This window comes from Tachypleus tridentatus, chromosome 9 (assembly GCF_004210375.1).
Source record: "Tachypleus tridentatus isolate NWPU-2018 chromosome 9, ASM421037v1, whole genome shotgun sequence".
NCBI lineage: Eukaryota > Metazoa > Arthropoda > Merostomata > Xiphosura > Limulidae > Tachypleus > Tachypleus tridentatus.
Genome location: NC_134833.1, coordinates 65,213,028 through 65,238,726, shown reverse-complemented (window position 1 = coordinate 65,238,726; position 25,699 = coordinate 65,213,028). Strand labels below are relative to the sequence as shown.

Here is a 25,699-nt window from a genome sequence, read left to right as displayed (position 1 = left end):
AAGAATATGCATTTGGTGAACACTTGAACTTATCTGTCACACATCACTACACCTAAATAATATAGTTTTATGTCAATATTCAAGATAATGTTTTCTTGTAAATGTTTTATATAAAAATGGAAAGATGCAAATTAAGAAATATTCAGATACACACAGTGTTTGGGTAAATATTTTGATAAATGAACTATTTAATTCCTCTAACCATTCTTACATACCATATTGGTCTGTTTATGAAGCAGTGTTTTTTTTATTAATAACTGGGATGTAAATTTCATAGTTACCTTATAATCATGGCCAACCATAGGTCCCTACTCAAGCTTCTCACATTCCTGAATGTTCAGACAGCATATCTCTACTAATGCATATCAGACATGCACTTCAGATCCTAATTTTTTGCCACTAGGAGACTATTCAGTTTTAGTACCAATTTTGCAGACCTAAAAAACAAAGTTATGACAATTTTTTTTTATATTTCCCATAGTTTCTGAAAATGGGAGGGGGTTACCTAATGCTTGAGATCACCCTATAATTAAGCCTACATAGTAATCTTTTGGTATAAAAATTACGACTCTGTCATTCTCAAGACACCTGTAATCTTTACATTCTTTATTAAAAATTCTGTATGTTCAAACTGTTTCTATTCAATTTAACTTTACTTTCTTCCTGAAACATACCTATGAAAAATTAGAAAAAAAAATTGGACACTTTTTTTTTGTCAACTGTGTTACAAATGATGCAAAATGAATTCTTTTCAAATACACTTTAACAACTCTTCCGCATGTTTTGTATTAGTTGTGAGCTCCAACCAGTAATTTTAGTTCATCAGTTCACCCTGTATCAAATAAATAGTTGTCTACTTTTAACTTCATTCCATTAAATACAGTCAAATTTCTCAGCAGCAGTTTATATGCTACTGATACATTATAAAATTATTAAATAGCTAATACACTCAAGACATACAAAATTAACACATTATTAATCAAGAAATTATCAGTTTTTGGTTTTCTCTCTCAAAACAACAACAAAAAAAACATTTTGCATAAACTATCTCCAACATATAACTAAAAGAATGTGAAATAATAAGCAAAATGTTTTTTTTTGTGCATGCTCTGGATGCATAAAATTTGTATTATGAACAATGAAAAGAGAAATCCAGTTTCCACATTATACTTTTAATACCATAAAAAGAATATCAAGTTTCCAATATAAAACAACACGTTCAGTGAAACTAATGTTAAGATATATATTTCCCAGCTACCAACATAACTATTCACCAAGTAGTATAATGACATATTTATCTTTAGTCAGAACAAATACTATATGGAATTAAAACCAAGCAGTCTCTTTTCTTTATACAGGAAACAATGTTAACTCACCGGATAAAATGTATGGTGGGTAAAAAAAACAAATTAAACACAAAATACAACACTAATAACCTTAGATCACATAACAAACTCTTATTACCTTAGACCTAAAAAGTATTACAATACAAGGTGCTTTATTTTTCTGCTAATATTGCTCATCTTCTGTACTTAACTGAAGCTTACTTACAACTCAAACAGTATCTAACACTTTCCAACATTTAATATATTTTTATACTTTTAACATAGTATTATGTTTTTGTAAAATTAACCACTAAAAAAATACAACTAGAAGGATAGTTTATACAACTAGCAACTTCAGTTTTCAATAAAAAGGAATATACAGACTTCTAACATAGCTATCATATCAATACATCTAATGTTTCATTGAAAGCCAGGATAAAAGCCAGGTAATAGTAAGAACATAATATTAGTAATAGCTTTCAAAAAGATGACAATTAAACTGAAATGTAAAGAAGGTTCATAAAAGTTCATCTATTATAAACATTTCAACATAAACTATTTATAAATTGTACTTGTTTACAACATACATTTGACTTTTAATAACATTCATCTGCAAAAAATCATACTCAACTGTCAATAAGAGGAAGACATGTCAGAAATATATGTTCTTTTCACTTAGTTGTATACAACGTCTGTAAGTATAAACATGGAACTGGTACAGCACACACATTTCTTATGTCACTTTTGACCCAATTCTTCAAACGTGAATACATAATAAATGTTATCTTTCCCTACACCTGCATACCAAATCTTGTTGGCTAACATACAGGATCATACAAACTGGACTATAGGAAATTTCACATGTGAAGAATAATTTTCTATTTTTTGTAAATACCAATTTTTAAGTTATAGAAGTAATTATTTTCGTTTATATACACGTACACACAAGATCCACTCTTTTTTGAAAAATTATATAATAATATAAGCTTCTCTCACTTCAAATATAATCAATTTAATATAGGTTTTCTCACATGTTTAGAGTACTAAATTTTTTAAACAATGAAATAAACTCCTGACTAGAAATACCAAAACAGAAACATGTAATTATAATATTTCAAAGTTGAGGAGATAATTTTCTTTACACAGTACTGAGATCAATTGGTTTTGACAAGTGCAACAGAACATGTAAAGCACCTTGTAGTGCACATACTTTCCTGTTGTAACTAAACTACCAGTCAGTTTTCATACACTGAACATTACACAAGTAAGTCACTTTTTTAGTATATTTTTTTAAGTACATACATTATTCCCAATATCTAAATTATCAAATTACAACACACTGTATGAAAATATTATATCACTGATGTGGTTGCCTGAACTAAAGTTCTACAAAATGATAGAAAATCACACATTAGAGGAGTGTGGTGTACCTTAGGGCAGTTCCAGGCTTTATGACATCTGCTAAGAATATCCAGTTTTATTTTTGGTAATTTTCACACCAAATTGTCATTATAGTATGTCCTTCAAGTTAACTTTATGTCTTGACATTTTCCAAAATTGGACTGTGGAGTACACTTAAAATTACCAAAACTATTATTGAAATAAGTTTGTTGTCATTTAGTAACAATGAATCAAAATGTTCTTTTAGTTTACTTCATATGGTACTGTGTTTTTACTCAGTATTAAAATAACTACATGGTTCTACAGTTGATAAAGTATGCTAAGCCTAATTCTAGTTATAGCAACCTTGCCTGTTCAAGCATAATTTTAATTTTACCTTAAAATTCTTGAATATTGGATGCAGTCAAAGAATATGTTGAAGTACAGCAGGTTATAGCAGAATTTAATTTTTTCCAATAGATTTGTCATATCTTTCATTAATTATAGTTGGTGAATTAGTTTCCCAGTGTTATTTAAGATTTTGAAAGTAATTTTTAATAATTTCTAATATCATTTGCAAAAACATTTAAAATAACAATGAACAATGGTTCTCTAATTTACATTCTATGACCTTGTTTCTCATACAATTTGTCTTGGTTTCATGATCAAGTCCATTCTTCAATGTCTCCTACTTCCTACACACATGCTAGAGGAGAGTTTGATGAAGCAACTCGAACATGTAATAGTGTATATGTCTAGAAAGCTATTGTATTAAAATATCTATCTTATATGATTCACAGTTTCTAATGGCAACATTTCTGTATTACAGTTACTCTAACTTTATGCTACCTAAGAAGTTAACTGTAGGATATGATTTGCATAAACCTTCAATGTGCCAAGTTTTATGGTTTCAGTAGTTTTAAGTACCAATATTAGCTTAAGTTTCTTTAAAAAATACAAAATCATTTATTGCTTGTAAAATAATGCTACAGTAAGTATGATAAACAGATTCTATAATAAAGAACATATAGAAGTACATAAAGTAATTAATGGTGAGCTCATTGCCCTCCAACTGAATGTATGAAAATTCAATTTTCAATTTACAAAAGCAACCTATATATATTAATCAAATATAAAAACTAAAAACATGGCTTCAAAAATTCATGAACTTGTACGAAAGTGTGAAAAGGAATCATTGCTATCAAAGCCCAAGCAAAAGTCCAGCTGTTCAGTAAGTTTCAATAAAAACAATTTTAAAATATTATATTGTCAATTCTAAATCAAGTACTTCAAAATGGATTCTTACCAGATACAATTGCAATGAGACAGGTATTAAATGCTCACATGCAACCAGAAATCATGGCTCCCATAACAGTAAAATAAGTTAGTACATGTTGTTGATATTTATGTCACCTTTAATGATGGTATCATTTCACACAACAAGAACTCAATTTAACAGGTATTCTTCACAATCAATCACATTTACTACAGAAAATGTGAATATTTCCCTCACACATAAGCTATGACCACTTCATGCAACAGTTTGGTTTACTTAAAATATTTTATAACAAGGCCCACATGGAAAATATGCTGGCATATTTAGAAGAGCCACTTTCAATTTCCAAAACAGCTACAAAAGTTAGGAAACCATTTCTTTAACATTATGAAAGGATTTAAATGTATTGGTGAACACATCACATAAGGCTTACTGCAATCATACTGATGCAACACATTTTTGTCCAAATGACTATAAGAATGCTGTCAAACAAAATTTTAACTGTCATAAAACAGTTGTACCTTACCACAACTTACTTTAGTGATTCTGGGTCACACAAGGACTTTTCCTATGTTTTTTTTTCTCAAACACAATTTCAACACAGAAAGAAAAAAAAAGGCACATTCAAATACTGCCCAACATAAAAAACAACATTAAAACTGCATATACTGAAAAAATGACATCACAGTTTGTGTGATACAAACAACAACAACAAAAAAATATTTGAAACATCAAGCTTAGAAAAAGTTCATTTAAATTTTAGTACAGATTCAAATATTCAAGGCAGTGGTTCTTAAAATTTCTTTTATAGCCCCCCTTCAAAAACAGACTTCAGGACGTGATAACCGAGACCTCCTCATACACTTAGAAAAAGATCCTCCCCACTATCACAATATTTTTCATGATCTTGCAACCCATTTACAAGAGCCCAAAGATCCTCTTTTTGGTTATAATCCTCAGTTTAAGAAATACTGGTTTAAGATAAGACTATAACATCAAAGAAACAAATGGAGAAATATGCAAACAACACAGGACATTTTATACTTGTGCCATTTCGACAAAAGACATTTGTGAAGCAATTAATGCAAACCCCAAGAAAGATGTAACAGTGGAATTTCTGTCATGTTCCAAGGGTACAGTGCAACAAAACTATTGGTACTCTCACAGATGGTGTTGTCATGAGAATGTCAACTTGAGGTAAACTCAAAATATCCATGTATAATGCACATTTTTTCCAAAAAATTTGGAATTCAAATACAAAACACACACTATATGAGGGAACAGTATTCTTCCCATTTTTTTCAGATAAAATGTTTAACCTGAATATTGCTTCAACACATCTTACATTCTGAGGTAACTACTGTTTGTTGCTACTGGATCACCACAAGTGAAGGAAAAAAAAAGAAGCATAGCTCAGTTTTTGTTTGTTCATTAAGTAATACAGTTAACTAGTAGGAACTGGTATTCACTTACATGTGCACATATTATTACTAATCTACACAATAATACACCACTCACTACACAAACACCAATCAGTTGTTACAACTGTTATGTGCACTACACATAACACACTGATTTTTCTTAGTATAAGATAAATTTTTCCCACACTGTACTTGGGGTTGCACTATACACAGGTACTTATGGTATATGAATGAGCAGCTAGAGTTTGCCCACTGGCCTTTGAAGCTGACTCTTGTCAGTATATTTTTGATTCATGTTACATTCTAATTAACAAGCGACTCCAATTATAATTAGTCATGCTACATACATTGTAATATAACAGGCATACTAATTTCTCTGCTTTATATTTCAGTTCTAAGATGGATAACTGGTATGTCCTTTATGATAGTTTGTTATATTTAGTAACTGAAATATATTACTCTCTCAATGTTAATGGTAAACTTTTGAAAGTTAAAATATAAAGCATCTTATCACACACAGTCTGCAGTAATTCAAAGTACACCACGCTCTCTTGTAGCTTACACAAAAACAAGATGTAACTAATAGTTTAGCAATTAAACAATAACAAAATGTACCAATTACAATTATGTAAAAACAGAAACTACTGTAAAAAATACACCTAAAGATTGACAGTATTTATAAACCGAAATTCCAAACTATATGTTAAAACTTTTAAGGTTTATGGATATTTGTGTCAAAATAACATGTATCTTAAAGCACCACATTACATTTGTCTCAGACTCTTCTATTATCTTAGTTAAAATCACAATCCATGAATATTTAGCTGTATCATGTCTCAAAAAAATAATTATATATCAAATCAAATTCATGTAATTTACTTTGTACTTTCTTTCTAAAGAACACATTTCAAGTATGTTTATAATAGTGCCATAAATATAATTAATTTTGCCTCACATTCAAATATAAGCTGGTACTTCAGTTTCATTAAGTCAGTTTAAAAGTTTACCAACAAATAAACAATATTTTATAGCAAGTATAAATGCTGACCTATATGCTGCATAAAGCAGTAAAGGTAACTGTGTGGTAAAGTTTACTAGTACTGGGATAAACTAATCACACAGTAGCAACAAAAACTTGTAGTATTAGAAGTTAATAGACTATATAATACAGGATGTTTATAAAGAAAACTCCACAGTCAAAGCAATATTATATCTTAAAGTCTACTTATGTTGAAGGAAGAAAATTTCAACAGAAACACATTAAAACTTGGAATTATTGTTTTCAAGCATCTAGATACAATTGAGGGTTTTATTTAAAACCATATTAATGCACACCTAAATAGTTTTTCTCACAAATTAGCACAGATTTATTTGACTTTTTTCAACAACACAAGATGTGTGATTTCAATAAAATGTGTGTCAGTGGGCACAACTGTATAAAGGTTGTTTGACTGTACCGTCAAAATAAATGGCAGTTTTATAGTTTGGTCAAAAGGAAATTCCATGGAGAAAATTTCTGTTATTGTTTGTTTGTTGTGTCCACTATGGGCATCAAAACATGGATTTTTAGTGTTATAAATCCTTCTGGCTTACCTCCGATTCACTGGTAGGCTAGGAAAAAAAAAAGTACTTCCACAAATGTCCTAAAAATGTTTTAAAAAATCAATCCATCAGCACAAGGCAACAACATTCATAAAAAGATGTTTTTATTGTAGATAGCTATGGAAACAGAAGAGAAAGGTGACTCACAATATCCAAGGCAAAACTTGGGAATTACCTTTTTTACTTAATTTGCCAGAAACTATAACGTGGAAAAAACCAAAAAATTGAGTCTCACAGCTTATCCCCTTTATGTTATTAAGGATCATAAGTTACTTTTATGGCTTCTTTCTTACATTAAGTTTTGGCTAGGGACTAATGACACATGACTATATGAAGTTTACTTTCATCCAAACAAGATATGACAATTAAATATTGTCACCTCTGCCCAGAAAAGACCATACAGTTCACCACAAGGATACTTGTGGTTCATAAAACTACAATGTGGTGTGTCTTCTGTGGTAATTTTACCAACGATCCTTCTTTACTAAAGTTGTTGATGTAACTGTCTATATCAATAAATGCTGTAATACTATAATTTCACACCTAGAGAAGGATTGAAAACATTACTTTCCAACAAGATCAGGACAATTCATACTGTTAAAAGTTATCCTCTCTATAGACAGAATTATAAGCCATTTCTCTGGCAGAAATCCAAGGATCTTATCTGTATTGATCAAAAATGTATTAACCACTGAGCTTTCTTGAAGCTAACAAAATAACTCACAAAATTTGAAAATCCTTACAATGACCATTACAAACACAACACTGTTAAGGTCAATTAATTAAGTACAATACGTTGATTCAGAATGAGGGAATGAACACCAATTGATACTTATAAAACAACCTGTACATCCAAGACTATCTAAACTTCCCTAAAAAAATGTGAAATTCTTAATGCGCCTCAGTGAAAATTTAGTTTCCCAATGATAAGCAGTTTCTAATATAGGATGATTGTAGTTATGTAAATTTATTTACAATCATCCTGTAAAAAAAAAACTACAAAACTTAAGCAAACAGAAAACTCTTAAATCTACTAAAAGAGCATCTAATTCTATCTTCTCTGTTGGTTCATACAATACTTCAGACATCATATTTTGACTTGTTCCTTAAAGACCAATAAACTTTCAATAAATGTTTTGTACACAAACAGCATGAACTACCTGTAATTTTAATATTTCTTTTCCTGACATAATTTCCTTCATTTCATATAAATTTATGAAGTTTAAAAATATTGTAAAAAAAGTTGTATTGATGAAAGGATTATAAATAATGGCGCAAAAAATTCTTTGTTCCAAACTTACATATAATGCTAAGCTATCTATAACAGAAGTAACGAATTAAGAAACTGACCATGTGACAACACAACTGTACAGCAGTAGAATCTGGGTATTAAAAATATTCATTATCATGACAATAACACACTGCAGAGCCATGAATAGCCAATAATTTAATTGAAACTAATCAGTTTTAATTTGGATCCCAGTTTAAGCCTTTTATTTTTCTTACACAAGTTATTAAATACCAAAATAATCTTCTTTTATTATTGTGACTGTAATTAAATATTAACTACTTTATCCCAATTAACATAAAACCACCATGACATATAATTTCACGAGTATCAAAAATTCAATACCAGTTTAGTTCATGAATACACCACTGACATATCATAAATACTATCCAACATCTGGAACTGAAACTAATCAAAAGTGACTTTCAAAAGCATTTTGTAGTAAAAACATGTACAAAAACATATAAATGGAAAAACATGCATGGATGAGTTTCATGCCAGATGGCATACAACACAAACATTTTTTTATTGTAAATTGAAAAATTTAGCTCCACTGTCATCGTAAATCCTCTATTTTAAAATAATTGTTCATTACACTAAGTTATCACATATTTGGGGAAATTTGTTTTCTCTAAGCAACTTTCACATATACACAGAAAATAATTTTCATATATATGTAACAGTTATGCAAATTAATTTTTCCATAAAATAAACTTTTAGAGAGAAAAAAATCACCTTTAAAAATTATGGTAATAATTTATTACCATGAAGACATTTTAAACAACCACTTTTTTTAAGTCAGGTTTGTTTCCAGCTTGAAAAAATGGTTGGCCCAAACATTACCAAGTTAATAAAATATAACCAAGAGTTTATAAAGTTTTAAATATCAAGTTTTGAAATATCAAGATTTTGAACCAAGTTGTCATTGCTTCTTCTATCTATCAATTTTATATCTATCTGCAATAGCCCCGCCAGTGAACTACAGTAAAAATATTTTCAAGATATATTTTCAATACCATGTATTTGGTTATATAAACTTATTTATAAAATCACATGCTAGAAATAACTGTGTATTTTGTTCTGGTAACTGAACATATTGTAATTAATTAAATTTGCATATCATGCAACACAAAAACACTTTCTTCAATGTGGTATATTCAAAAATGAAGTATAAAATTACCTGGAAAACAGTAACATGAACTGTGTAAACAATAATTGGCAAGATAATTCTATTTTAAAACATTCCCTGCTCAACATGTAATTGTTTATCATTTTTGTGCATGCTAAAATACAGTAAAAATAAAAAAACAAAACTTCATACAAAACACTATAAGTGTTGAAATTTTGAAAGGCAGATGAAAAATTTGAGCACTGTGTAAAGGTAACACCTTCATTTACCTCTGAAAGATAATGTTACAACAGTTAACTAACATACACTCATAAGGAATAGTAAAATGACAAAGTACATGACAAATTGTATAACAATGTTCAGTGTATGGGCAATTCATGTCAGTACTAATGTTTAATAACATTATCTAGTTGACAATAATAAATAGTGACAACATTGAAATAACTGACGAGAAGTGATTATATGCACGATGTATGAATATTTAAAACAGTTTTAACATAGAAACATCTTCATTCAATTTCACTGTACTATCAGTAACAGGCATATTTCCTATACTTCTCCATGTATATAAAACCTAATTTTTGTTCATTCTATAAAATCTAAACTTACAAACATACAGTTTTCTTTTATGAAGTTCAACAAATTAATATAAAAAACAAATCATTCTTCAGTCTACTGTGAAGGAATGACTGGAGTTGTACATATTGGTTTTAGCTTTACTAAAAGAGCCAAACCCACACAAACTGTTCTTTTACCTTTAACTCAATAACTGGTTAAACTGAATGTTCAGTCTTTTTTTTTCACCTATATCAAAAACATACAACCTGTTTTGGTTTTCTCTACCTTCCGTGAAACCAAAAACTAACACAATCACGTGTAATCTGTTTTGAAATTTGTTGGTAGGACTAAATACCTACAATACTATTTGCTTGTCTGTTCTAATAAAATTTATACAAACTTAAACATTCCCAGGTTCAAAACTAATCACAAACAAAAAGCAGAAGAATCAAGCAGTCATACTGCTATACATAACTGGCATGTAAGAATCTACTGGGTAGCCATTACTGTTGGTATTGTCAAGTTACTACTACAGTGAAATGAACTACTTTGAAATAACAAATCACCACACTAATACAACAAACACATAAATTACAGGAAGTGTAACCATATAAAAGAACGTTTCTAATGGACCAGTTTTCATAAAAAATAATTATTGGCAAGTTAAAAACTATACAAGTGCAGGCCTACATAAACATATATTAGAACATAAGCTACATTTATAAAATGAAACACATTCAATATAGCTGTCTAAACATCAGCACAATGTGGTATTGCTGTATGTAATATTCTATACAAAATGCATGACCATCAATGTACACTGTAGTATTGTAGTATCTCTATACCAAGAACTTGTACCAAGCAAGGTTTTGGGGTTAACTTAAAAAAAAAAAAAGTACAATACGCTTATTCCAACTAGTAAAATATCAAACTAACTCACTCAATGACATCAGTATTATAAAATACAACATATTTATATAAACTATATATATACATATATGATATTGTGTAAAATATATGAAGCAAATAGAATCTTACTGTAAAACATCAACAATCACTCAACTGTATCTTAACAATATCTTCTATAAATAAAAAAATGACAATGATGTTCATGTCTGGTTTATATTTATGTCATATAACATACATTACTTACCATGGCAACACCACTTTGTTAAACTATGAATATTCCTGTTATTATTTGATGAATCTCATTAGAATGTTCACTGTATCAGATACTCATGGTAAACTTAGTGCCATTTCAAAGGAAACTACTATTACTACTGAGTATGATAACAAATTGATACATTACACAGTTACCTAATTTTTAATTGACTATACATGTGTAACAAAATTCGTCTACCAATTTCATTCTATTTTGCATGTGTTCTGAGAACATATATGGGAGGCATTTTTCTACACACCTACAATATCAAATGATTTGAGACATTGAATTTATAAAATAGAATTTATAGGATGGCAAAAATATTCAGCACAACAGTTATGTTAGTATTCTTGAGAGACATAAAACCAGTTTTAAAAACTACACTACATCTATGGATTATGTCACAAACTTGGGATAACAGCCTACTGAAGTAGCAATTATGTTAACATACTCTTCAATCATTCTGGCAAATACAGAAAAATATAACAAAAATATTACAAATTTCTTACCTGCTTTAATATGCTTTTTATACCATAATATATCCTATCTTTCCAAAGTTTCATAATTCATTGTTACAGAAAGACTTAACACTAGGCCTAAATAGAATGTACTCAGTTACAGTATTTTCTAAACCTTCCAACACCGTAAATTTATTAAGAAATGAAGTACAGCCACAATATGCTTCTACAACTTTTCCTTACAGCAATGTTATTGTTGAGCTAAATACTGTAATTGTTTATCAAAATAAGTGGATTATAATTTAGTAGCATACAATCAACAGCTGTGGTTCAACCAGATACAAAATATTAAAGAGGTAAACTCTTTTGTTACATGTTATCATTTCCTAAGGTTAAACTTGTAAGTTAAGAGTTTCTGAAAACATTAAAAGGCTAAAGTTGAGCATACCCTTTCAAGAACTATGCTAAATTTTCACTTGCCCATTACAACAGCATACATCCCATATATGGGTTTGCTGGAATCAATGTTGACAAAAAAATTTTATGAACAATTATAATAGCTTAATAAAAACTTATTTCAATATACTGTATCTTTAGTGATGAGAATAGGTGAATATATCAAATACTGCACTTTATGTAAAATTATAGTATTTGCTGGAAACATTCCCCTCAAAAACAAAAGTTCATGAATTTTGGCTTAAACAGTGAATCAAAAAACTAGTAAAGCCTAAATATTACAACAAAAGTTTTAAGTCTGATCCTTTTCTATAGTTAAATAACCAATATCTGAAAATAAGATAAAGTTCTTTAATGTTTAATTGTATACTTAATTAGAAATGAAATTTGACAGTATGTAATAACACAGTATGTAAAGTAATATTATATACTGCCCACACTCTAGCAACAATCTGATTTTGTTCACGTACAATTTTATACATGAATTTTAAAAAGTATCAAAACACGTGTTGTCTTTATATCACATACCATACATGCAATACATTATCTTATGAAAACGTGTTTTTCTTTTATTTCTTTAAATTCTATGCAACATATAATGTACTTTTTTATTCAAGCACCATTACAATAACATGACAAGCAAGTGGATGAAAACAGCCTAGTCGTGAGCATCACTGATTATATGAGAAGTAAAATGATACTTATCTCTACATTCTTGACCACATAAGTTACATTTCCAGGGATTTGAGCCTGAATGTAGACCCCTGTGAAGAAAATACAGTGTCTGATCTTGAAAGGTGATTTCACAATGGGGACATACCAATGACTGGTCTTGGGAATTGTTGTTTCCTCTGTTCACACTATCGGGATCGGGTTTGACGTGTGTGGTTGTTTCAGCTGTTCCATCTGTTGAAGATGTTGACGCAGCTCTGAATTTGTCCTGTTGTGGCCGTTGAACGTCACGAGAAGTCTGTCTTTGGTTAGCGGCACTGTTATTTTCCCGATCTTCACTTGAACCAGGACAATTATCACTAGATGTACTACCCTGGAGGGTGCACCTGGATATATGACATATCTTTTCAACATTGACTAACTCTTCTGTAGCACATCCACTATCTGAGGACTGGGAAGGATGGTGCTTCCTCATCGAATATCTTGGACAGAGAGAAGACTCTGAATCCAATGGTTCTGTAGATGTGTGTGGATTCTTCTGGTAGTTGGATATAATTACTTTTTGATACTCTTCTTTATTAGACGTTGTAGAGTGAGATGTTTGATCAGATATGTGACTATTCTCTTGCTTCTTTTCTTTGAAATCTCCAGAAACACCAGAATCACAAGAAGTTTCTGAAGTGTTGTCTATATTTGATGAAAACCCTTCTTGATTCTGATCATAATTCTTTATTGCATGCGAGGAAAAATCATCCGTTTTGACATCAATCAATGTGATACTTGCATCTCTTGGCTCTGTTTTAATCACAAACTTCTTTGAAACTTCAGATGTATCAGGGTGCTCAGACCCTGACAAACACTGAGTTATTGGTAGTTTATTTCCTCGGGATGAAATGTTAAAATGATGAGATGTTGTTTCTGTTGAAGAGACATTCATAGGATCTGTCGGAAGTGTGAGTGAAGTACTACAGTGCGATGTTGCATTTGTAGCTGGAAGAACTTTTTGCAACAAAGGACTTTTAAAAGAAGGATCTAAACTATCTAATCTAACGATATTTTTTTTGATGTTATGTGTTCCTAATAAACAACTGGTTTGATCTGATTCAACTGCTATGTCTAGTGGCTTATTATGATTTATTCTAGAAGAAAGAGTATTACAGAAAAAATGAGTATCTGATGTCACTGGAGATGTACTGGAGGTGCAAAATGTGTTTGTTGAAGATGAAACAGACCCAACAGCTAATGAAGGTGGAACACAAAACAAGTGTGTTGAATAGGATTTACTACCATCTACTAATTGATTTGCAGATACAACAGGAGGATGAAGCATACCAGGGACAAAGTTTTGAGAAACAACATTTAAGTCAACAGCTCTGTCAACAGGTGACTGAACAAGGTCAACTCCCATGCTGGACAATGAAGAACTTTCTAGACTCTCAGAGTTCAACTTTCCATGGCGAGACAAGTAATGCACTTTAGCTCCAGCAACAGACACCGATTCAAAACCACATATCCTGCAAAGTTTATCCCCACTATGGTCAGTTGATAGATGTGTTTTCAATTGTGAACGGCTGTTAAAGCTTTTAACACAGAATGGGCAACGAAAAGGTCGTTGTAGCGAATGTTGTCTTACAACGTGTTCCATTAGATGATCTTTTCGGAAGAAACGTTTTGGACATAGGCGACACTCAAAGGGTCTAACTCCAAAATGGCTCAGCTTGTGTCTGCGCATGTTAGCAAACTGGGTGAACTTCATGTGACAGATATCACACTGATATGATCGTGGATGCCTTGTGACATCCTGATCAACTTCCCTTGAATAATTATCAACTTGACCATTGGAATCGTCTAACAAGAAACTTCTACCATCAAAGAACCTACTATTACTGTTGCTTTCAGGATTTCTAGAATGTGTCTGATTATGGTCAAATATAATTGTTGATGGGCTAGGTATTTCCTGCTGAACATTACTATGTTCCTCATTAAATTTTTTCATGTTACAATTCTTGAATTCAAGCAAAGGTCTTTCATGTTCTTTGCACACATTATTTGTCTTTGTATCAAACTCATGATTTGAGCCAGACAGGTTTTTGTTACCACATTCTTGTTCTTTACCAGATTTAACAATTTTTTTATCATTCAACCATGGTTGAAACTCAAAATTAACTTTAGTGTCTACTTTAAAAATCTTTTTCTCCACTTCCTCCTTTGAATCAACTGTGGTAGAGTTACCACTGCCTCTTCGTTTCTTCTGGTCTGAAAAATTAAGAGTGGGCATTACTTCAAATGTACCTGTATTTGACACTACAGGTTCTTCGAGTCCAACTGTATGAGGTATTAAACAAGTGCCACTATCATCAGCAGAAACTGTGTCAGGGGAATTAATTTTCAAAACTTCAGGATTCAGTTCTTTACTTCTAAGTTCACAACTATTTTTTTTTAGGTTTGAAGAATCACCATCAGAAACAGATGAAACTTTTGATGGTTCAGCCTGGTATCCGATTTCCTTTATGTTTTCAACAATTTTATAATTCAACAGTGATGGGTTATTAAAGTGTAAATATGGACTCATGTAATTCTGGCCACTAAAAGTTTGAAACTGTCCAAAAACTAAGCTTTTATTTTTAGGAGTTTCAACAAATAATCCTGATGGCTTCAGCCAAGTTTGAGTTTCATTTGAAGAATTGACATTTTGATGAAGCAGAACATTTCCATTTGAATTATCCTGAAGAGAAGAGATGTGGACATCAGGTACAAAACAGCAGCTTGTCTCAGACTTCCTCGGTTCATTATCTTTATTGGCTTGCTCTGCTGAGCAATCCAAAGGTGTATAGCCTTCAACATTTTTGTCACTAGTGTCTTCAAGGGTGCTAGATATACTTCGACCATTAGCATCAAGTCTCTCAACAATACTTCCAATAGCACTGGTTATTTCTTGATTAAATTTATTTACGAGTATTGTGTTTGAATTGCTTGAGACAGAAGACCCTTCCCTACAAGTTTCCTTAATAACCATACTCATTGATGGTTTTGATTCAACACTAGAAGAACCTGATATCTCAGAACTTATAGAACAAGTGGGATTAAGTTCTTCAGGTGCTTTATTTTCAGTTTCAGCCATTCCTGTAATGAATTAATACATTCAACAGCTCTTACAATGTGTTCCATTACAAATTTAATACTCACATTACTGATAAACTGCATCTATTTCAACTGAGCATATTACAAAAAAAAACATTTTCTGTACTATTAAAAAAATTCTTACAATTAGGAATATTATAGAGGAATAATCTTAAGTAATTACAATGAGAAACAAGATGTTGTTAATATTTTCAGGCAGATACTTACTTCCCTGCACCACTAAGATCTATTACCTTTCACACAACCACTGTGGAATTTCCTACAGACATCACAAGCCTTGAAAAAATACCCCACCCACCCCTAAACAAGATTATAAATATATTGTGCCAACCTATGACACAATCATCATGATGCTGTAGCCCTCCATACATAGGATAGAAACATAACACAGATACACAATAATTCCCATGAACACTAGCACATGATCATAGGTTCATTACTGATAAGGCAAACAAAATGCACTAGAAGTGGAAAGGAGAGGTGGCATAGAGAGAAAAATATGCACCTTAAATAAGTTTTTAAATAAAGAAAATGTCAGCTATAGAAACTTTAATTATCTGTCTGATAGATAGGTAGTGTTTATCAGTTACAAAAAATGAGTTTCTTTCTGAAATAGTGACAGAATAGGAAAGCCCATCAAATACAAATTCTATAAGAACAGGGGTTGCAGGGTGAAACGTTATTGAACTTTTGCCTCAAAAAAATTTTTTTTTCAGGAAAAGCAAGTATTATTGTTGATATTTTGCAAAATTAAGCAGAAAGTTAGAATATGCTGCACAGTTAGGCCAAAAGGCTGTTCTGATTTGTTGAAATACTTACATGAAGTAGATACAGGGCTTTTTTTTTTTTTTTTATAGCCAGCCAGACCACCTGCACTCATCTTTTGAGTAACCAGGTAGTAGTTTAGGTGGCCAATATATTTTGAAATATATTGAAATAATGAAATAATCTTAATATGAGTCTAGACCTTTCTTACTTGTACCAACAAACATTCACTGAAAAAAAGAAATTAAAAAGTGGAAAACAAATCACACTGTGAGTGTTGATATCCAGCATATTACATGCAATGATGGTCAGGCCATCTCAAAACTTTTATTTTTTAAAAAATTTATTCCTTAGTTATTAAGTCTCATTGAAGTAAAAATGAATTTGATTGCTCAATTTCATCAAATAAATAAGGTAAGAACTCATATGATTGGTTGATGATGATGACAGACAAATAATTCAAATAGTGAGTGCGCACAGTTCCTTTTTACAGTCTTTATTGTAAGCATTCATTCTTTAAACTTAAAAAATTCTTCCCACATCCTTATAGTAAATCAGAAAAAAAAACTTGTAGGTACAATACATGAAATACAATAAAGAATAACACCCAAAATTAGCCTAGATCACTCAGTGGTGGATAAGGTATAAATATTGGTAAATATTTGGCTAAATTATCATGGTTCAGCCAACAAAGGTAGAAAGTGGTTAGTATTAAGTGATTTTTTTCCCTGTCATTTCTTGCATTAATAACAGGCTTTTTATCTTTATTTACTTGTTGCATCCTCTAGCCTTCATTTTCCAGACTGTGCCCTACCATGAATATCCTTAGATCCATGTGTCTTTTATTTATTTTTGTACCACCAATATATAAATTAAAAATTCTATTTTATCCACAGCCTCCCCTGCCACACACCTAATTTCAAAGCCAGTAGTACCTACATGTATGCTTGTACCTAAATTGCAAAACAATCCCTTTCTCTAGGGAAACCACAGGATTTTTTATCCCAGGTTCATAGTTTTTTTCAAGTTATTTTACTCCATTTTCTCAGGAATTTAAACATTTAACACCCTTATGAAAGGACTGTGATAATTCCAAAACCCCTTTGTTTAATTTCTTGGAAACAGGGATTCAAATATCCTTGTCTATAACATGCAGCCTTTCAGAGCCTGAAGTAGAGGCCAACATCCACTGCTTCCAGCACAACTTAAGTTTTATTAGTGTCTGTGCCATCCATTTTGGAATAACTTGAATATGCTTGACATGTTGCCAATTACTGTACAAAGTTGTCTCTCTTGGAGATCCTTGAGTATATAAAATCACAGAGAATACAATCTCATGTTACAGATGTGATAGCAGTTAATCATGTGATACAAAATGAATGAGTCATATTTATTACATATATACCATGTTTGGCAGAGACTACAACAATACAAAGTAATACTAATTGTAAGTGTGAGCCAGGTGTAGGAGAATGACAGCAACTAACATTATCATTTTTTTTAGTAAAAGGTGAAGAAACAAAGCAGTCTTTCAGAAAAACCAGTCAACTGTGAACAATAGAGAAAGGTCCAAGCATCAGTACATTTTTATTATTTATTTACGTACTCAGTGTTGTAATTGAGACAAGGAAGAAATTTGGCAGTTAGAGAAAAAGAAATAGCAATTAAGTAGATGGAATAAAAGTGCAACAAGGACAACAAAAGTAATGCAGCTCTAAATAAAGAAAAACAATCAATCAAAAGGTCCAGAAACTTATGAAGCCCTGGAAAACATGTCTAAACACAAAGCACTGGAAATATAATGACCCCATAATCGTGTGCTAATGCTCATAAAGATTACTGAGCATGGAAGTCTTGTGTTGCCCTCTTACTGTGGAGGACTACAACATTTTGATGTAATACACATAAGTCAGATGTAGGAGTGAGAATTTGTTCAAGGCATGTGGCATGCACAAAAACTTCCACACCAGTTACACACAAAGTAAAAACTCTTAGTTGTGTACAGCCACCTAACATATGACAGTACACAGAAAAAATAGTAGTAAATAAATATAAATTTGTATCAAATACAATATAATTCAATTTTTCAATAAATACATGTATCATGTTTTTCACCTTTCACACAATAACCTACCTCATATAAAAAATTTTCAAAACCAAGAACTTCCCTGTAAAATATGAAACTGATATTCATAATGCCAGCTGTCTTTCCAAATAAGCAATGTTCCTAAAGAATTAAGACTAACAATTTACAAAGCTTAAAACTAACTCAGACTTATTTAAATATAAATTATATAAACTTGTGTTTACAATAAAATGTTCACAAAGAACTGTAAAGATTCACCAAATAATTCCATTTATTAACATTTTGAGCTAGTTAAATTAGAAGCAACAGTTCAAACCACTTTATAAATGTTATTATCTGAACATGAAATATACATCCTGGTCTTTGTCTACATTCTCTCTGGCAAACTTCAGTCTGGCCTTGATGTTTCTCTTAGAGAGCAAAGGTTTCCTCCTTGCACACCTCCCATGAAAGTTAAACTTGTGCAGTCTCTTTCTGATTGTAGAGGCATGCACTTTCACATCAACAGTAGCCAAAGCCTGCTGTAGGTCCCATGATGACATTTTAGGGTTTTTGGAGACCTCTTTTAGCATCTTTCGGTCTGCTCTCAGGGTGAACTTGCTTGGACAACCAGACCTGGGCATGTTGGCAGTTGTTTTGAAAGCCCTCCACTTGCTCACTATTTTCCGAACAGTGGAATGGCTGATTTAAAAATCCTTTGGGATCTTTTTAAATCCCTTACCAGACTCATAAGCTGCTACAAGTTTCTTTCTGAAGGCCTCAGACAGCTCTTTTGCTCTCACCATGGCATTCACTCTCACTTCAACACTCAGGAGCACACCAAACTAAATGTCTGAGGTTTACATAGAGCAAGCCTCATTCACAATGCTGAGTAACGATCTTCTAATCACATGCACATGGTGTGATACACCTGTATGTGAGTTGAGCTGTTTTAAGTGGGTATAAATGTGGGGGCGTTCTAACTTTTTCCTCAGTTAGAATATGCATTTTTGTAGAATTACATTTTATAGAAGATCTTGAAAAGTCTTTTCTTCAGTTTTAATTGTTTAGTTATATTCCTATAATCTCTCAGTATTGTTAAAATTGAGATTAAATATCTATATATCCAAAAATGTTACAAAAATACACAGGCTTTCATAGGGTGTCCTAATTTTTTCACATAACTGTAATTACAACATAGGCTTAAGGAAATCAACTAATAAAGAATAATAGAAATTTATGTTATTAAGAGTATATATCATTGCCTTTTGTTTACTCTCTCCTGTCAACTTAAACTTATCAGTCACCTGAACATTATAGGCAAGATAATTTATTGGTCTTTTAAGGTCCTCTTTCTTGGGAAAGAACTAAAAGTAACATTTATTTCTCAAAACAAATTGTTAGAGAAGCTGTTTAAAAAAACCCAAATTATGTGTAAAGTTATGAAACTAAACAATGTCATTAAATATTTATATTCCATGCATAACACTTTATTCCAGCACTCCAACTTAATGGCAATACCAACAACTGTACTTTTCATTTACACAAAAATTAATTTTAAAGTAGCACTTCATGTGAAGAGCTAGAATTTATTTGTTTTACAAGGTTTTCTTAAAATTAATGAACTTATTTCCCCATCCTCTTGGGAAACAGTTATCTTGAATTTAAATATATGACTAATGAAAAATGAAAACTTTTTAACAGAAAGATTCCTTAGGCCTAATACACTGACCATTGAGCTTAGGCATCTGATAGCTTGTTCACAGAAACAACTCAAATTAAGTTTGATACCAAACAGTAACCTATGCAATAAGCCCTTTACCTTTGCTTGCAAATTCAAGTTATATCAATGTTCATCAGAAATTTGTTCTCAAACATTTGCCATTGCTTAGAACATGAGAAATTACCAATGTATTTCTCCAAATATGCAGCATATTATTAAGTATTTGTGTATTTATGGTAGTGCACATCTAGTTGCAGAACAAATACTTTAATGAGTATTCAAGTTTTGGTTATTAGTAGGCTATATAATATCGTAATTTTATCTGTACGTGTTTTTAAAGTACTAATTACTCTCATTTTCAATAATTCTTATTATAATGCTTAAAAGTTAAAAAACTTAACTGATTTTTACTTGTGAAAATTTCTTTCACAATATTTTTTCTGTGCATAGGTTTACAAATGAACTATTCTAACAACCACATACAACACTGAACATTTACATACATACTTTATCTCAGAGTCCATTAATTTTGCTTTCATTATTTAGGTACCTGTTACTGTTGGAATGACACCCTTTCTTAGTTTACATCTGTTATGGTACCAAACAACAAATAATTTATTATAATTTCTACAATATGAGTATACAATTATACTTTAAAATATAAAAAGATGGGCATGAAAATAAATGTTTCAATGGTGAAATATTAAATAAGCATTTCATGAAATGATACAGTTTGGTGCTGTAATCAATGAAATCATTTGAACAGTAACAAGCATAAGAAAAGAGTGCCAGATCCTAAAAGCAACCATTACACTGAGGTATGTGAATATCCCAACCTTCATGTTAATAACAGCCTGACAGTCCAAGCCAAGTAACAAATAAATTCAGTCCAGCTGGCAACAAGATACACTAGTCCAATAATTATATTTAGAACATTTTAATGGTTTTATGGATAAACTAACAGAGATTTCCAAGTATTACAGTTTTAACATAATTTATCAATGATCATTACTAGATACATATATATATGATTGTATAATATATAATCAGTGTAGTATAATGAAAAATAAAATATACTACTTACTTTTAGCATTATAATAAGAATTATTGAAAATTAGTACTTTAAAAACACATACAGATAAAATTATGATATTGTATAGCCTACTAATAATCAAAACTTGAACCATACTATTTTACACAACAGTAGAATTATTAAGCATTATTACATATTTTTAAGTGCGTCATTATCAAAATCACAGTTCAAGGTAACTTGTGAAGTTCTTTTAAAATTAATGTAATATATTACCAGTGCAGTGGCAATGTTTACAAGAATGTGTTCAGAGAATCCTGAAATGACATAATGTATCATTGATAACAAAATCATCTATAATTAAGAGAGATAAAAAATTCTATAATCAATTTGTATTATTAAAGTTCTGATGCATGAACTCATTTAACATGGATATATGCTTTATAAAATCAACAGTGCAACATATTTAAGATATATATTTGTTTCCAAAATAAAATAGAATTTTTGATGATGAGAAACTCACTTGAAATACAAATGTATCTCAGAACAGTTGATATGGGTATTAACACTTTTATCAATAATGGAGAGAACAACAGTTTGTCATTTGAAAACATCTGCTAACTGTTCTTTCAGAACAACAGTAAATAAAGCCACTGATTAAAAATATCATATTATACCAATTTTGTAAAGATTAGTGATATTCAATCTCTGTTACCTGAAGTGTATTGTTTACAAACATGTAGTTTAACCTTACCATGAAATGTCTGTAAAATCCGAGTCCAAAGATATTGCTATACCATTTACAGAAATATATGATGTACTATGTGGTGATTTACTCTTTCATTACATACATTTATTTCAATTTTTCACTTGTTATAAGAGCCCTTGTAAGGTTTATTTTATTCTTATAACTTTCCATTGATCTAGACAATACCTCATAGCATTTTACATTTGCCTTCCGATGATGAATACAACTTCTACAATTTTGGTACACTTTTATTTGATTTCTTGGCAAGATTACATACTACAGAATAAGTTGTTTTTTTAATTTTACTGTAGGAATTTTATATCATTCAAAGAAATTACATAAATTTTTAATCCATTAACTTTCTTCAATTTTTGGGTTAATTTGTTGATATGGTTCCTACCAAGTGTTTCCGTGCATTTACTACATATATTGTCCACAATTTGACCTACGTCTTGTTTCTGAGATGAAAGGCAGGTATAATTTGTACATCTGTAATTGTATTTTGATACATACATACAGGGTGCCTATAAGTGTCTGATCCATTTTAAAAATTAATAACTTCACAATTATTATAGATAGAACACTCTAGGTTTATTCAACCTGATGAAAAACCCAGGATGTTTCTTCCTGCTTTCTATTGCAGATCCATTGTTAAAGCATTGCTAGAAAAAAAAAGTTCCTTAATAAAACATTCCCAGACAGATGAATTGGTAGAGATGGACCAACATGATGGCCCCATATTCCACTGACACAACCCCACTAGGGAGTTATAAAAGATTAGATACACATGACAACAGTGGGTGTTATCATGAATCTTTGCCCCAGAATAACTGATGTCATAAGAAACATGACAATCAAGATGTTTAAAAACAAATAAGAGTATTTCCTAGACATTCACTGAATAACAAATGGTGCACATACTACAAAAGAAAAAAACTTTACTATAAGTTCTTTATCAAGTAAAATAAAAACCACAGTATTTTATCTAAGTTATTTTTGAATTTATTAATTTTAAAATGGGAGAGTTAATTTATAGATACCTTGTATTTATGATTTATTGAATGCAGCAATAAGTTTTTGTGGGGAAAGGCATTAAGATACCAATTCCTTTTGTAAATATTTTTATAGTATGTAGCACACTCCTTTTTTCCCAGATATGTTAGCTGTATTATTAAGCATGCATGACTGGACTATTTACAAATGGAAATAATACACTATTAAAACAATACCTTCAATGGCTTTCAGACATTTTCTGATAAGTTGGTGGGCTCATTACGACAGCTATATATCATGGAATTCCAAAAACTGCCATTACCTAAATAATAAAATTATTACTTACCAACAGGTCATGCATTTTTAAACAAATCGTCTTAATAAACAGTTGACAGACAATGAACGGTAATTTTTGACTGATGACATAACATCACATAGCAGTAAGTCAACCTATAACTGTTTCCACCATAAAACATAAGACTAAAAAGAACAAATGAATGTGTTGAAACTAGTTTCTCCACCATCAAGACTTTTGAACATTTGTTTCAGCTACTTTGTTTTCTCACTATCTGTTACAACATCAGTACAATTTTGTGTTGGGCTGTGGCATTTTTCTTTCTTTATTGTTAGTCTTGGACTCCATACTACATCACATTCTTAGACTTATCCTATACAGTGGAAATTGACAAGAATACATTATGCTCACATGTAAAAGAACTCTATGATTCATTACTAATTTTGATCATGATAATAACACACTTGAAAAATTAAAACAAAATGGCATACACAGGCAAGAAAAACAAATATGAATTGGGGTGGGCTCACAAATAACTTGGGAGGTACTTTAGTTGCTGTGTTGAAACAGCATCTTTCCCTGATAATTAAACACAAATCTTTATTCACCATTCATACTGAGTCAAACTTTAAGTGGACATATTCCCTCTGTGTCACTTACGGAAATACATTTGTGTTTAATAACAGTAATAACATATTAAAAACTTTGAACAATTTAAATAAAATTTACAGATGATTTCTGCTACATCAATAATACGTTACACAGTCATACATCTGTAGCTAATAAGCTAATTAGCTTGCTCTATTCAAAAATCAATATTAATCATCAGAAAAAAAAAGACATTTTGTTTGATCTGCATGGTCAATTTCCTTTACTAATTATTAGTAATTAATTTATTACTAATACTCTAGTAATAACAAAATTTATAACATCTGACCTAAAAGTGATATTATAAATGCCAAAAGACCCAGAAACTCGAAAGCTTTCAAAGTTGTCTATCCTTCGTGAACAAAAGAGTTAGGCCTCAACATTAAGCCTAACTTCTTTTACTCCAACTTGCGAAGAATAATCAATTATCCCTTCTGCATTCTAAAGACAGCTGGTACAGGTATTAAAGCTTTAATTAAAATAAAGACAAACAATGTTTCATCCTTCTTAATTCATCTTCTATACTTTATTTTAATTAAATTTTTAAGACTCATATCAGCCGTCTTGAGTATACATTTTTACTTCAAGTGGGTTTCTCGTCATCGCGTATCTCTTCCACCAAGTTCTAGTTCCTGTTTTTTAGCCATAAAATACAATAACGATTTTACGTAACGCTGTAAAGCTTTCCTTAATTACTGTCATTAAGTATGAAACACTAGTTCAAAACTATAAATTAATAATTTCATTCACTGAATTCATATTTAATTAGTATTAATTTTACCAATTAGGTTTACGAATAAGATATTAGGCTTAACACAGCCTTTGAAAATTGAACATAAGAAATGAATGTCTGAACATTGAAACTACCAAATTGTCATGCTCATAATTTATCCAACCTTTTACCTTACCTTAGGAGCTAAGTGCAAAAGCAGTGTACTTAAAGACGAAAGTAGTAAGTTAATGTAAATAAAATATTTAAGATGACAATCTTTAAGTGTAACGCCATTTTCTTAAATTTCAGCCATTTTCTTACTGCAATGTTTAATGTCGAATTATAAATATTTATTCTCGTACGAACTAAAGTGAATAAAGGCAAAAAATAAAATAAAAACAAAAAGATAAGTTTAATATTGCTTAAAATAATTTCGATTATTTTCATGTGACTAATTTCTAGATTTATGAGATCAAATTAAATTGTAGAGATATTAATACATATATCATTCATTAGGTCTTATTCAAGTCTGCAAGCAGACCTCTCTGTACCATAAACATAAAGTTTTGTTTTAAAATGTATTTTTGACGTTTTAGTTAAGATATTTACTAGACAGCGCAGGATGTTATGATCTGTAAAATTTGTGAAATAAATAGAAAATGGATACGATACGAGTGGGAGTAAAAGTGAAGCAATGAATTATTGAGTAAATAATGAATACACACTGATTTTATCAGTTATGTCAGAAAAGGCATTCAGTGTTAGAAACGAAGAAATTCTGTACGTTTATTTATTAGTTAGACTCACTTACAGTTTGTCTTGCAATTTGTGTTGATTGGTTTGGTTTGTTTT

At 30.7% G+C, this 25,699-nt stretch overlaps 1 protein-coding gene across 4 annotated transcripts; it reads right to left on the bottom strand.

The window, feature by feature from the left end:
- Positions 1-1,156: 1,156 nt before the first annotated feature.
- Positions 1,157-25,192, bottom strand: LOC143225334 (uncharacterized). 4 transcript variants are annotated; one of them, XM_076454549.1, is made up of 3 exons: positions 25,044-25,186; positions 18,768-23,514; positions 1,157-15,850 (listed from the first exon to the last, which is right to left on the bottom strand). In XM_076454549.1, exon 3 carries the CDS (start codon positions 15,846-15,848, stop codon positions 12,714-12,716), a length of 3,135 nt encoding a protein of 1,044 aa, XP_076310664.1. In that variant the 5' UTR covers positions 15,849-15,850; positions 18,768-23,514; positions 25,044-25,186; the 3' UTR covers positions 1,157-12,713. The 4 variants fall into 4 exon arrangements, with proteins under 4 accessions (XP_076310664.1, XP_076310663.1, XP_076310665.1 ...); XM_076454548.1 differs by having other exon boundaries at positions 23,429-23,514; XM_076454550.1 differs by lacking the exon at positions 18,768-23,514 and adding an exon at positions 23,539-23,860 and having other exon boundaries at positions 25,044-25,184.
- Positions 25,193-25,699: the final 507 nt, after the last annotated feature.

Excerpts from the sequence above, each read along its gene's own strand:
- LOC143225334 (XM_076454551.1), bottom strand. The coding sequence starts at position 15,848 with ATGGCTGAAACTGAAAATAAAGCACCTGAAGAACTTAATCCCACTTGT.